General features: G+C 48.7%; 1 protein-coding gene across 1 annotated transcript in view; it reads right to left on the bottom strand.

Annotated features, from left to right (window-relative positions):
* The window catches only part of EFCAB6 (EF-hand calcium binding domain 6), a 258,271-nt gene that overhangs the window by 79,087 nt on the left and 164,773 nt on the right, over positions 1-14,411 (bottom strand). The window contains exon 20 of the mRNA XM_055565985.1: positions 10,059-10,294. Coding sequence (XP_055421960.1) covers positions 10,059-10,294 — 236 coding nt within the window. The remainder of the gene's footprint in view (positions 1-10,058; positions 10,295-14,411) is intronic.

The following is a 14,411-nucleotide window of genomic DNA, read 5'->3' as shown; positions in this document are numbered from 1 at the left end:
CAAAGTATTGGAGCTTCAGCATCGGTTCTTCCAATGAATATTCAGGGTTGATTTCCTTTAGGATTAAGTCATTTGATCTTGCAATGCTACTTTACCACTAAGGTTTTGGAAGGTTAGGTGGATTACGTTGCGTTTTCACAACTATTGCTTACAGGATTGTAGGTCCTAATGACACACAGTCCCCTGCCCTCACCGTTAGACTTCACCCGACCCCAGTGGGCTCACCTGGACTTACCCCAAAAAGGATGGAGGTCCTGAGAGGCCTGTTCTGTCTCTGCAAAGTCAACTCACTACCAAAATGATCCCACTGTCTAAACACACATCCAAAACACCCTGATTTCTTTATTGGGCTATGAGGCTTGGTTATTTTTCTTAGTGACTCATGCTCAAACCAGGGACTCTGACTGATTTCCCATTCATTTCTTCTCTGTTCCATTTTATATCCTTGTCTCCTCTGGAGAGACTGGAAGGTTTTTCCATGGCCTTTTCCTCTCCTATGGCCTGCCCTTTTAGATCTTGACAGGCAGATCTAGCCTTCCTATCAACCAGTCCACCAGTCACGAACTCTTCCCATCTGCTGCCCTGGGTCCTACAAACACAGTGACGAGCACGGCATACAGAACCCACGTCCACAAGGAGCTCACGCTCTGATGGCGGGAACGTATAGCAAACACTTGGAAAAATAAGTCAATCAGGTAACTTCAGATACTGAATGTGACTGAGAATGAGGGACTAGCGTGGGGTCGGGGGCACTTTAGCCAAGAAGGCCAGACAGCAGCTCCCCAAGGCCTGAGTGATGAGAAGGTGCTGTGCAATCCTGGGGAACAACATTCCAGGCAGGGCCAGAGTCCTGAGATGTCCCAGGGAGAATAGAGCAGGCACGTCTACTTCACTCTCTCTCTCCCACTGATTACAGCTCTGGACAGAATACAAAAAGTAACTCTCTGAGGACACCCAAAAGTAAGTAATAGGATACTGGTGGCTGGCGGGATCAAAACTTGAAGACCGACTTATGCGGTGGTGAGTTTCACAGCTTTTTCCCTCCTATTTCCAGTTTAAGGGCTGCTTAAAGACAGTTCTAATTGTGGAGTTGTGCATTGGATGTGGACAGAAAAAGCCTCAAAAGAGAGCCTGTTTTTCTGACCAAAGAATTAGGAAGGCAAGCCCCTGAAGTACAAAGGACATGAGGGAATCCTCTCCCTTCTTGTCACTTCTTACTGTTCCATTCCTGATCTGAGGCAAGAGAAAGTGGAAGTCGTTCAGTTGTGTCTGACTCTTTGCAATCCCATGGACTATCCAGTCCATGGAATTCTCCAGGCCAGAATACTGGAATGGGGAGCCTTTGCCTTCTCCAGGGGATGTTCCCGACCCAGGGATTGAACCCAGGTCTCCCTCATTGCTGGCGGATTCTTTACCGGCTGAGACATAAGGGAAGCAAGCCCAGTTACAAAACCGCACTTCTATGCCAAGCAATGGTACTGGCCAAGGAGGTACCCCAAATTGAAATTCTTCTCTCAAACCAAAGGGGAAGGTGAAAGGGGTCCCTGTGTTCAAGGAGGATTGGAGAAATCCACATTATTATCCTTCTCCTTTTCTCTTTCACTATGTTGTCCTGGAGGTGGACCCAGTCATGAGAAGCACTCAACAGCACAGAGAGACTAAAACCTAAGATTTTCCAACCACAAGACCAAAAAAGCAGGTTTCTGACTGCTGGGGAGGGTGGGAAGAAATCACAGAGAGGAGAGAGCTAGAGAAAGGGAAGCTCAGATGCATGGAGTTCCAGGTGCACACGCTCTGACGTGTGCACACGCTCCAGTGTGTGCACATGTGAGACTGACCCAAAGCAGCCCAGTGAAAGCGTTGAGAAACTCAGTGTAGTGAGGACTGGCTCCTGGGAACTGCCTTCATGGGCTGCCCTGATAGAGCTGCAACGGCCCTGAAAAATAAACTGACGTTGAAACCACAGAGGGCAGGTCAGCACATGCACTCTGAAACTAGCTGGACTGATCGCCTGCTTTGAAAATCAATCAACCAACACACCACCAAGGATTTTAACAGGAACAGAGTGTCACAATAGAACATTAAAGATATCCACAATACAGTCCCAAATTACTCGGTATGCGAAGGACCAGGAAAATGCCAACAATTTTCAAGATAAAAGACAAACAAGCACCAACTCCAAGATAACCTAGATGTTGAAAATACACTATTTTAAAGCAGCTATTATAATCATGAGGTAAGAGTATACATTCTTAAAATAAATGGAAAGACATAAGTTCAGAGCAAAGAAATAGCAGTTAAAAAAAAAAAAAAGGCAAAAGAACCAAGTGGAAAGTTTAGAACTGAAAAATACAACTGAAATAAAATTGTCACTGGACTGGCTCAGTGAAGATGACAGAGCCAGCACTGATGGAGTCAGTGAACTTGAAGACAGATGACTAGAAATAATCTGTCTGATCAACAGAGGGGAAGAAAAGAATCTCTCCAGGGACTAAGATACAGAGACCTGTGATACAAAAGCAGAAGATCGAACATCCAGGTCACCGGAGTACTGAAAGGAGAACAGACGAAGGCTGGTGCCAAAAAAAGTTTAAAATTTCGGGAAATAATAGCTGAAACCTGCTCAAATTTGATGGAAAAACAAAAATTTACAGATTCAGGAAGTTGAGCAAACCTCAAAAAAGATAAACTCAAAGAAAATCATGCTCAAACACACCACGTCCTCCTCCAGGGGATCTTCCCAACCCAGGGATCGTCCGCGTCTCTCACGTCCCCTGCGTTGGCAGGCGGCTTCTTCGCCGCTAGTGCCGCCCGGGAAGCCCTCGCACTGCTGCTGCTGCTAAGTCGCTTCAGTCATGTCCGCCTCTGTGCGACCCCATAGACGGCAGTCTTCCAGGCTCCTCCATCCCTGGGATTCTCCAGGCAAGAACACTCCACATACTAAAACTACTGATAACTAAAGATAAAGAAAAAATCCTGAAAGCAACTTAAGAAAAACGACACATTTATAGAGGGCTTCCCTGGTGGCTCAGTCCATAAAGAATCTGCCTGCAATGCAGGAGACTCGAGTTTGATCCCTGGGTCGGGAAGATCCCCTGGAGAAGGAAATGGCAACCCACTCCAGTACTCTTGCTTAGGAAATCCCATGGACAGAGGAGTCTGGTGGGCTACAATCCGTGGGGTCACAAAAGAGTTGGACATGACTTAGTGACTAAACCACCATGGAGGGAAGACCATTTGAGTGACTGTAGATTTTTCCTCACAAACTGTAGGGGCCAAAAGACAATGGAACAACATTTTTCAAATGCTTTAACAGAAGAATTGTCAACTTATAATTTTATATTCAGGAAAAAAAACTGTTAGGAATGAAAGAACAATAAAGATATTATCAATGAAGGAAAATTAAGATTTGTCTCCAGTAGACTTGCTAATTGGAGAAGGAAATGGCAACCCACTCCAGTATTCTTGCCTGGAGAATCTCATGGATGGAGGAGCCTGGTGGGCTGCTGTCCATGGGCTCACAAAGAGTCAGACACAACTGAGTGACTAATGGAAATTCTTCAGGGGAAGGAAAATGGCAGCAGAGAGGAAATTGGAACTTCAGAAATAAAAGAAGAGGTGCAGAAATGGTGAATATAAACATACATTTTTCTCAGAGTTTTGAAATACATAAAGCATAAATGGATTAAAAACAGAAGGAGAAATAGACAAATGCAAAATTATCATTGGAGACATGAGCACTCCCCTCTTGGTAACTGGTAGAACTAATAGAAACTAAGCAAGAATCTGAACACTTATAACTAACTTGATCTAATTGACATTTACAGAACACTCCACCCAGCAACCGCCAAATACACATTATTTTCAAGTACACATGGGATAAAGAGTCTTCCTGCAATGCAGGGGACCTGGGTTCCATCCCTGGGTTGGGAAGATACCCTGGAGGAGGGCATGGCAACCCACTCCAGTATTCTTGCCTGGAGAATCCCCATGGAAGAGGAGCCTGGAGGGCTACAGTCTTAAGGGGTCGCAAAGAATCTGACATGACTGAGTGACTAAGCACAGCACATTCACCAAGATAGACCATTTCTAGGGTTATACAATGAACCTTAACAAATTTAAAATAATAAAAATCATACAAAGTATGCTATCTAAACTTAACAGAATTAGATTAGAAATCAATAATAAACAGCTGGAAACCATGGAAATATTTTGAAGAAAAAACATCCTCCTAAATAATCCATGGTTTCAATAAACACTCTAAAGGGAAATTAGAAAATATTTTGAACTGAGTGAAAATAAAAACTACAACTTGTCCAAATTTGTGAAATGCAGCTCAATCAATACCTATGAGAAAACTGACAGCATTAAGAAATAATTCAAATAAAAATCTGAGTTATTAGCTTAAGAAAATAAAAATGCAGGACAAACTACAGTTGACCTTTGCCCCACACAGGTTTGGACTGCACAAGTCAACTTATATGCCAATCTTTTCAATTAATACATTGGAAAAATTTGGGGGGATTTGTGACAACTTGAAAAAACTCACAGATGAGCCACACAGCCTAGAAATATTGAAAAAATTGAAGAAAAAGGTATGTCATAAATGCATAAAATATTTGTAGACACTAGTCTATCCTTACATAGACATAAGATGATATTTAATATAAAATTAATGCCTTAATTTTCTTCCTGATTTATAACTTTACTTTCAAAGAATTACATTACCATGTAGTATGTCTCTCCCTCTCTTGCCCCCTCTCTCTCTCATATTGGAGAAATTGTCTATCATCACAGGTAAGGGTTGTTTTTTTTTTTTTTTAGAGTAACAATGATTCCAATACTGCATTTTGAATATGAGTGTAATATTGTATACCATGGCTTTGCAGGTGGCTCAGTGGTTAAGAATACGCCTGCCAATGCAGGAGATACAGGAGACATGAATTTGATCCCCAGGTTGGGAAGATCCCCTGGAGGAGGAAATGGCAACCCACTCCAGTATTCTTGCCTGGAAAATTCCATGGGCAGAGGAGCTGGGTGGGCTGAAGACTCTGGGGTGGCAAAAGAGTTGGACATGACTGAGCATGTATGCACACAGGCACTGTATGCCATATAGATTTTATAATGATTAATTCACTACTGTGTAGGCTAGGCTGCTGCTGCTGCTGCTGCTAAGTTGCTTCAGTCATGTCCGACTCTGTGCGACCCCATAGACTGGACTATGCAGCCCACCAGGCTTCCCCGTCCCTGGGATTCTCCAGGCAAGAACACTGGAGTGGGTTGCCATTTCCTTCTCCAATACATGAAAGTGAAAAGTAAAAGTGAAGCCGCTCAGTCATGTCCAACTCTTAGCAACTCCATGGACTGCAGCCCACCAGGCTCCTCCGTCCGTGAGACTTTACAGGCAAGAGGACTGGAGTGGGGTGCCATTGCTAGGCTACCAGGTAGCAATTGTATGACTTACACTAAGCTGCCTTAAAGCAATCATATTGCTGCTTCTTTGTTATCCGTGCACGAATTGTCCTACCTCTACGTAAATATGGACTTCTTTTTCACATTATCTTTCCACCTTTGAGGTGTCGAGTTGTACACCAGCATGTATGCCGCTCACAGCGCTCTGTATCATGGGAGACAACACAGACATGGGTACTGACAGACAGACGACTCATCTTGTAACGGACAATGGGAACTTTCAGTGTTGATCAACACTGAACTGTAAATGCATTTTCTCTCCCTCATGGGTTTGATCCCTGGGTTGGGAAGATCCCCTGGAGAAGGGAAAGGATACCCACTCCAGTATTCTGGCCTGGAGAAATCCAGGGACTGTATAGTCCATGGGGTCATAAAGAGTGGGACACCACTGAGCGACTTTCACTCACTCACTCACTCATGATTTTCTTAACAATATTATCTTTTCTCTAGCTTGCTTTATATACTGTAAGAATACAGTATATAATACATATAAAATCTGTGTGTTAATTAACTTTATGTTATTTGTGACTTGTCTAGTCAGCAGTCATCTATTAGTAGTTAAGTTTGTGGGAGTCAAAAGCTCTGCACAGACTTTTGACTGTGGGGGTGGATCAGCTCCTGTGACCCCTGTGTTGTTCAAGGATCAACTGCATACTTAAAGCAAGAAGGAAGAGAAAGTATTAAAGAAGAGAAATCAATGAAATTGAACAGAAAAACAACAGAGAAAAATGAATGAAACATAAAGCTTGTTCTTTGAAAATATCAATAAAATTAATAAAACCTTCAGCTAAATGGATCAACGAAAAAGGAGAGAAGACATCAACTACCAATATCAAAAAATGAAAACAGGGATATCACTAAAGACCCCACAGCTATTGAAAGAACAGCAAGGAAATACTGTGCTCAACTTTATTCTCATGAATTTAACAGGTTGAACAAAACGGACCAATATTTTAAGACACAAATTATTAAAACTCAGTCAAGAAGGAACAGAAACCCTAAAGGATCCTGTAACTATTAAAGTAATCAGATTTACAGCTAAAATTCTTCTGAAAAGGAAACTCCAGGACTGAATTATTTCATAGGTGAATTCCATCAAATATTTAAAGAAGAAATAGCAAATCTGTATGATCCAGAAAATAGAAAGTGGCATTCATGACTTTTATTCTTTCTTAGAGATCTTCCAAAGAAACACAAAAAGGGCATTTATTTTCTTTATGAAATAAAGCTCCTTTTATCTTGCAATTACCACATGGGTCCACTGAACCCTCTTAGAATAGGACAGATCATGGGGTCTTAGTGAGCTTGATTTACTGATACTAGCTCTATTTCATTATTCTAGGAAACATTCAATTGTTTTTCATTCATTGTTTCCAGTTATGCTAAAAAGAAAAAGGAGACTAAATAATAACAGGAAAACAAACAAACACAGAGTCTCCTAGCAGGATGATATCATACTGAAACGCATCACCACTGTTACATTACCCCTCACTTTTCCGATTGCACTGCCCTAGGTGTAACAGCATCTTTCCGAAAGGTATAAAAGACGCCAGGGACCCCATCCTGGGGTTATGTTAGCTTTCACTGAACACAGTTGAGAACTGAGAATTCTTACTTCATGCCCAGATGGCGAAGGGGAGAAAACTGAGATCGTAAGATGTTCCACAATGATTAGATGAACCAGAAGATGATGGTGAACTGGATCATAGAAGCCAAATCTCCTGATGAGTGAGTGATTCACATCCAAGAACAGCAAGGAAATCTGTTTGCATTCAGTCAGTCATTCATCAGGAAGGACTGGATCATACAATATTTTGTGACAAGACGCTGGCTGTCTAATTTTGCTAAGAGGACGCTTGACAGCATTCTTTCGTCTCTGATGATGTACACACACCAAAAGGAACTTGATGTGGGTTGTCAGCAGATAAACGGACAAGGCCCGTGTGCTGTAAACAAGGGAACAGATGATGTAAACGAATCAGGTCATTGGACTAACCACTCTAACTGGTATTTACACATCTAAAGATGAAAATGCTGTGCAGTTGTGAAGCAAACAAGATGGTCTTCCTGTCTTCAACAAAGTTATGAACCTTCAAAGTTTTCAAAAGTATTGCATTTGATGATGCAGGTGGAAGGTGAAGGCCCAGAACGCAGAGGGGTCCAAGTGAGCGGCCGGGATGGCTTCTAAAAAGGGGAGGCGTCCAGGTTTGGCTAGTGGAGAACAGAGACTGCGGGGGTGAAAGAGACCAACTCTCCACACAGAGGAGGTGGCCCCAACCCACAGGCACCCTGAGTTCCAATCTCTGTCCACTGCCCATCACCTGGGTCCTTCTGGACCAGTCAGAAACTCACCTCAAGACCCGAATTCCTTCATCTGCAAACCCAGGTAGCGATGCCTCCTTGAAGAGTTGTAGGGTATGAAAAGATACATCTTCACGAGGCACAGGTTCGGGCTCCAGCCATGGGAAGGCTTGGCTTTCTAAAGCAGTGCCTTGGTTGGGTCTCAGAGCTCGGACTACACCAGAGCCTTGGGGCCCAAGCTGGTCTTCCTGCATCCAGCCTCTGCATCCACCCTCTACTCTGCAGCTGCTGAAGGATGTCTGCATGGCACAACACGCCCTCTGACACACCATGGCAGAGGATCCTCTCCGGCCTGCTGACCAAGCCTGACACTCAAGCCCCTTCTCACCCCGCCCTCCTGCAACTTCAGGCCTCCTCGCCCACTGTGCATACCACTCTGTGCCCGCATGCTCCGCCCGGTCCCCGAGTAGGCTCTGCACTCCCTCCTCTGCGGGTCTGCAAGTGCTGCCCCCGGCTCTGAACCACAGTCTGGTAACTCGCACTGGACAAACTCCTCCTCACATCTCAAGATCTAACTGAAATGTCATACTTTTCCTCTTCACCTCAAGTAGGCTTGGTCTCTCCCCTCCCTGGGGCACTTCAGATATCCTTGTATTCTTGAATATCTTTCCGAAAGGTATAAAAGATGCCAGGGACCCAATCCTGTTTTTGTACTTGTCCCAGTTCAGCCCCAAGTCCCTCAAGGAGAGTGTTCATCTCATCCACCTTTGCACCACCGAGTCCTGGGGTGCTGCCCAGCTCACAGCAGACCCTTGATAAACGTGGGATGGATGAACAAATAACACAACTAAGACAGCCGAATCACGTGGATGGGAAGACTGCACTTTGTGGTTGAAATTTTCCATATCCGTTCTGCATAAATTCTCCAGAAAGTTCTTTCTGAAGGATATTTTCTTGCTTTGTTTGAATGTTAAGCAATCAAGTCTCATATTAAAGCTCCTCACAACTGGAGCAATTGGAAGCAGGTGTTCAACTCACGTGTTCCATGATTGCTTCACTTAGAAATTTCTGACACTACAGTCGTTTTCTTCCTTGCTAGCTTTTTAAGTAGAGACAAAATAAACCCAGCAAGTTCCGAAGAGAAAATTAAAGGGCAAGGTCAGCGGCCTCTGCAGCCTGCACAAGTGGCAGAGTCTGGCCCAGTGACAGGGGCTTCTAGGGGGTCCCCCTCCTGGGGAATGCCCTTGTCTGGGGGTGGGCACTTGTCTGCAGCCCCTGGGGGCTGGAGGTGCCTTAAGGGCAGAAGGGCCCAGGGATGGTGTCACTACTGGGCTGAATCTCTGAGTATCAAGGGCAGCCCTGAGCTAGCAAAGCGGAGGGTAACATTTCAAAAAATATTGATATTGTACTTGTAATAATTGGTAAGGGAGCAGCTGAATGTTTCCTTCATCCGTGCCTGTCAACAGATCTCAGTGGGGGAGGAGACTGTGGCAGGCCCAGGTAAGATGGGAGGCCCGTCACTACTTCAGGGAGCAGGTGCCTTTACTGAGCGAAGCCGAGGAGACGAGCAAGTCACGGCCCCAGCTGGACACACAGATTCTCCTACTGTGAGCGAGGCTGGCGTGGGGTGAACAGTGGTGGGGGGTGGGGAGTCCTGCCTGACAAAGGGCTGGAAGGGGTCCTTGCATCTCCCAGAGCGGCTGGCACCGCTGACCCCAGGGTTTAAAGAGACAAATATACAAGTACGTGGGTGGATTTATGCACATGGAAGAAAGAGAAAGGACACTCGGTTTCCACCAATCACCACAAGGTGCTGTGGTGCCAGGCTTACTGCCCAGGGTAAGGACTCAGGCCTGGGGGAAGTCCACGTGTTCTCCTGACAAGCACCCAGCTCCGCCCTCTGCATGCAGTGCTCCCAGAGGTCTTGGAAGGCTAAGTGACACCCGTATCTACCTGGCCCTGGGTTCATAACAACGAGAACGTACAAGTACGCGTGTGTATTTAGGTGTAAATTAACCAGACTGGGATGACGCACAGTGAAGTACAAACAACAACAACAACAACCAAAACAACGATGCTCACGGGCGCCCAGATCAAGTGTATCTTCTCACCTGTCTCTGCATTTTCTAGTCTTTCTACACTGAGCGTGTGACCCTGAGAGTGGCTTTTCTTGAACTAAGGAAAAGACAGTGAACAGATCGGGGACGGCAGCCGCCCCGCCCCCAGCCCCGGCCCTCGGCACCGTGTGGGGCCCGCATGGACGCCGCCCCGCACTGGCCTCTTACCTGGGCAGTCTCTGGGGCGCGTCGTCACCCGCACTGAACGACCTCTTCTCGCACAGGTTCCGGAACTCCCGGAAGTTTAACGTGATGCTGAGCCTCAGGCCGAGAAGGCCCAGGAGGCGCTCGAACTCCTCGTCCTTCAGGTTGAAGAGCAGGTGCTGCAGCAGGCGGTGGAGGTCGTGCATGGTGAGGATGCCGTCCCTGTCAGTGTCCATCTTAAAGAAGGCGGCGTACGGGTCCTGGAGCCAGGACACAACGTCACAGCCCGGTCCCCCGAAACCTGGGGCCGCCCCCCCCCCCAACTCCCGCCCTGCGCTGTGGACTCATCCCCAACAAGAGGGAAGGGCCACGGTTCTGCTGTGGCGTTTTTGGAGATTTCCCTGCTCCAGGAGTACCCTTGCCATGGTTTGCTTTCCCAGGGCAATGGTGAACTCTGTCCTCAGGCGCGGTCTTTCAACGCTCAGAGCTCAGGAAAGGGACTGGAGCAGCTTTTCTTTCCCTCCTGTTCCTTTGGCTTCTGTGAGTGGTACTTCCAATATCGGAAGACCAAGTATGCTGGAGCTTTCCAGCACATATAAAAATCTGGTCCTCGATGTTTTTATACGGCTTTTGGAAATGGCAGCGCCTTTCAGAAAGGCGGCTGCTGTCTACAGGAGAACCGGCGCTGAGCTGAACTCCGCCAATGAGCTGCCCAGAGGATGGGCCCTGGTTTGATGCCTGGGCTGAAATGAAGGCCCAGCCCGCCCGCCTGAGCCCTGCCTCTCCATCTGCAGGTCGCGCTGAGGTGACTCCCACTTTGCAGGTCAGGGAACAGAGGCTGGCAGGGAACCTGAGGCTGCAGCTGGGCTGTGGAGCTCAGGGCACATCCAGGGGGGCAAGCTGCCCAGTTTCCAAGCCCGGCTCTGCCCGGTACTAGCACAGTGACTGAGGAAAGAGACTGAACCTTGCTAGGCTTCTCACCCATCACAGAGGAGGACAGACTCCCTGCCTACGGGGTCATCGTGAGGACTATGCCAAGCAGGCGAAGTGCTTAGGAGCAGACGGGTAGGTCCCATTAGGGTCTAAAACGCTGTTTGTTACTATTACTGTTGCCAGAGGTCGGACAGCGAGCGCCCAGCAGTGGGATCTGAATCGGGTCCATCTGGGCCAACACCCCCGCTCCACCGACTCCGGCTCCCTGCGTCTCGGCCTTGGAGCGCAGCCGCTGCGGCTGTCGTCCCCACCCCCGGTCCCACCAGCACCTCACACGGCCCCGCCCGGGGTCTCTCCGGCCACTCTGGGGGCCCTGCCTGCACCTCCGTATCCTAGGACCCTCCACAGAGGTCACATAAAGCAAGACTTGCTTCGACTCAGGTGTGAAATTAAAACCAGCTGGGGTTTTGTGGAAGACCTACTTGTACTCACTTATTCACTCACCAAAGTGTGCAATCACTTCACCAACGTGTGCAATCGTTACGTTAACTATGGCGGGAGCCGACATCAAGGGCTGCCCCTGCCCCTCAGAGGTGCCACCATCCAGCAGCCTCGTCTCTGGGGGCACCGCCCACTGGGACCATGGGCCTGCCTCTGCCACGACTCCCTCCACGTCGCAGCTCCCAGCCCTCCCACAGCAGCCAGATGCATGTCTTCAAAGGCTTTGCGGCATCTCCCCTTGGACATCAGCATGAGCAAGGCCCAAATCAAACTCCTGGCCCCCAGCTTATCCTCCGGGGCCTTCCAGCTCAAGAAGTGGCAGCGCCTTCCTTCAGTGGCTCAGACCACAATCCGGGGAAAGCAGCAGAATGTGCAAGGACGCAAGGGGAGGAAGGGCGCTGGCCGGAGCATGACCCAGGGTCGGGGCGGGGGGCGTCAAGATGCGTCAGAAAGGGGCTACAGCCAGCCAGGCAGGACCCCGGCTCATTCTGAGAGACAGGGGCCGCCCTGAGCAGAGCAACGTGTGGAGACCACTCTGCAGGGTCAGGCATTCAAGACAAATAGTGAAGTGAAAAACAGTGGCTAAAGCATACATATGCTGCTGCTGCTAAGTCACTTCAGTTGTGCCCAACTCTGTGCGACCCATAGAAGGCAGCCCACCAGGCTCCCCCGTCCCTGGGATTCTCCAGGTAAGAACACTGGAGTGGGTTGCCATTTCCTCCTCCAATGCATGAAAGTGAAAAATGAAAGTGAAGTTGCTCAGTCGTATCCGACTCTTTGCAACCCCATGGACTGCAGCCTACCAGGCTCCTCCATCCATGGGATTTTCCAGGCAAGAGTACTGGAGTGGGGTGCCATCGCCTTTGTATAGAAGATTCTATTTCTGTGTGGTCGGGGGGAGAGGGGGGCTTGGTCCTGTTTGCTTTTTTTAAAACATACCTGAATCCACAGACACGTGCCTGAACCTGCACAGACCCTGTCTAGAGGGTGAGGTTGAAGGGCCACAAGGGCCATGGGAACCTGTGCCCAGGTCATGACCCCAGGTCACCAAGGCGATCTTGGTGTCTGCTTTCCTCACCACAGTCAGGGAGGGGAGATGCCCCTTGTTTGCTAAAATGAATTATTTCCTTCCACTGTTCGTGGTCTTTGGCCTGGCCTGGGAGGGTGAGGCCACCTTGCTCAGCTTTGCTGCTGTCCGTGGATCCGCCTGTGCTGAGATCCACTCATCTGGCTACAAATCACTGAGCAAATAGCAGCAGCAGGATTGACAGCATTTTCAACTTAAACAAGATAGATTTTTCATTATTGATAGAGAGATTCAAGAATTTCTCACAAATAGGAACTCTAGAAAGGAAATAAAGTGACTGGACCTTCCCAGTCAACCACCAAGACATGCCCTGTTCCATTTACATACACCCGTGAGGACAACGAGCACCCGCCAGGGTCCTGGATGTAATCGACATCTGAGTCTGTATCACACATACCCTGGCAATTAGGGGTTCGCTTGTCTCACCCACTAGGTTATAAGTTCCTTGCAGGATGGAGTGGGCGTTGGTGAACATTTATTAAATCAAACCATTAGTTAATTATTTAAAATAGAGACCATCTTAGGAAACATAGGACATACATGTGCTGTAACCAAGCTTCACTGATAATAAAGCCAGGAAGACAATGGTGCCCGCAGGGAGCTTGGCTTCTCTGTGGCCCCACTGGGCAAGATGAGCAACAGGAGACAGGATCGAGGGGCCAGAACAGGGCTCTGGGTTTTCACTGGTGGGGTAGCAGGTGATGGCCTCTCAGGGTCCAGCTGACCAGCATGAGGGACTGCTTAACCTGGTGCCTCGACATCCCCCTCTGCCCTCTCTGCCTCCTGCCAGGCTCTCGTTCTTCAGAGAAGAGGGTCTCCACCCCACAAGGACCCCTGCCTGCTCCGTGCTCTTCTCGGTTGGGCACCACATGGGATTATCTGATGAGGACGAACCCTTCTCCCTGTCTGCTTATGATGGTCGTGTGTTTTCAAACCAAGAATCAGGATGCATGGTCTGATGGCTGGGCCATTAGTCAAAGTCAGAACCATCCTGCAAATCCGAGCTAGACAATCATAAGTGTGTCTATTGTAAAATGGGAGCTCGGTAATAACCAAAATGAACCTCCAATTGGCAATCTGTGCTGGGAAGATGTTTCAAGCACAGTAAACTGGCTGCCCTGCTCCTGGGGGCTGGCTCTAACCACAGGGTACTCCGCACCTCCCCTCCCCTAGACTCAACATTGTTTCGTCTACTGAGGTGTTTGTACCTACACACTCTGGGGTCTTCACGCCATGGTGTCTCCACGTCCCAGGGTCTCCTCACCCTGGGGTCTCCACGCTTCGGGGTCTCCTCACCGTGGGGTCTTCTCACCCTGGCGTCTCCTCACCCTGGGGTCTCCTCATCCTGGGGTCTCCATGAGCTGTGGTCTCCACGCCGCAGGGTCTCCATTCCCCAGGGTTTCCTCACCCTGGGGTCTCCTCACCCAGGGGTCTCCACGCCCTGGGGTCTCCTCACCCTGAGGTTGCCTCACCCTGGCGTCTCCACACCCTGGGGTCTCCTCATCCTGGCATCTCCACGCCCTGGGGTCTCCTCACCCTAGGGTCTCCTCACCCTGGAGTCTCCTCACCCATGGGTCTCCACGCCCTGGGGTCTCCTCACCCTGGGGTTTCCTCACCCTGGAGTCTCCTCACCCTGGGGTATACATGCCCCAGGGTCTCCTCGCCCTGGGGTCTCCACACCCTGGGGTCTCCACACCCTGGTGTCTCCTCGCCCTGGGGTCTCCACGCCCTGGCGTCTCCATGCCCTGGGGTCTCCTCACCCTGGGGTCTCCTCACCCTGGTGTCTCCATGACCTGGGGTCCCCTCACCCTGGGGTCTCCTCAGCCTGGGTTCTCCACATCCTGGCATCTCCATGC

The sequence above is a fragment of the Bubalus kerabau genome, chromosome 1 (genome assembly GCF_029407905.1).
Source record: "Bubalus kerabau isolate K-KA32 ecotype Philippines breed swamp buffalo chromosome 1, PCC_UOA_SB_1v2, whole genome shotgun sequence".
Taxonomy (NCBI): domain Eukaryota; kingdom Metazoa; phylum Chordata; class Mammalia; order Artiodactyla; family Bovidae; genus Bubalus; species Bubalus kerabau.
Note: the sequence above shows the minus strand (reverse complement) of the source record. Positions and strands in the feature narration are given on the sequence as shown.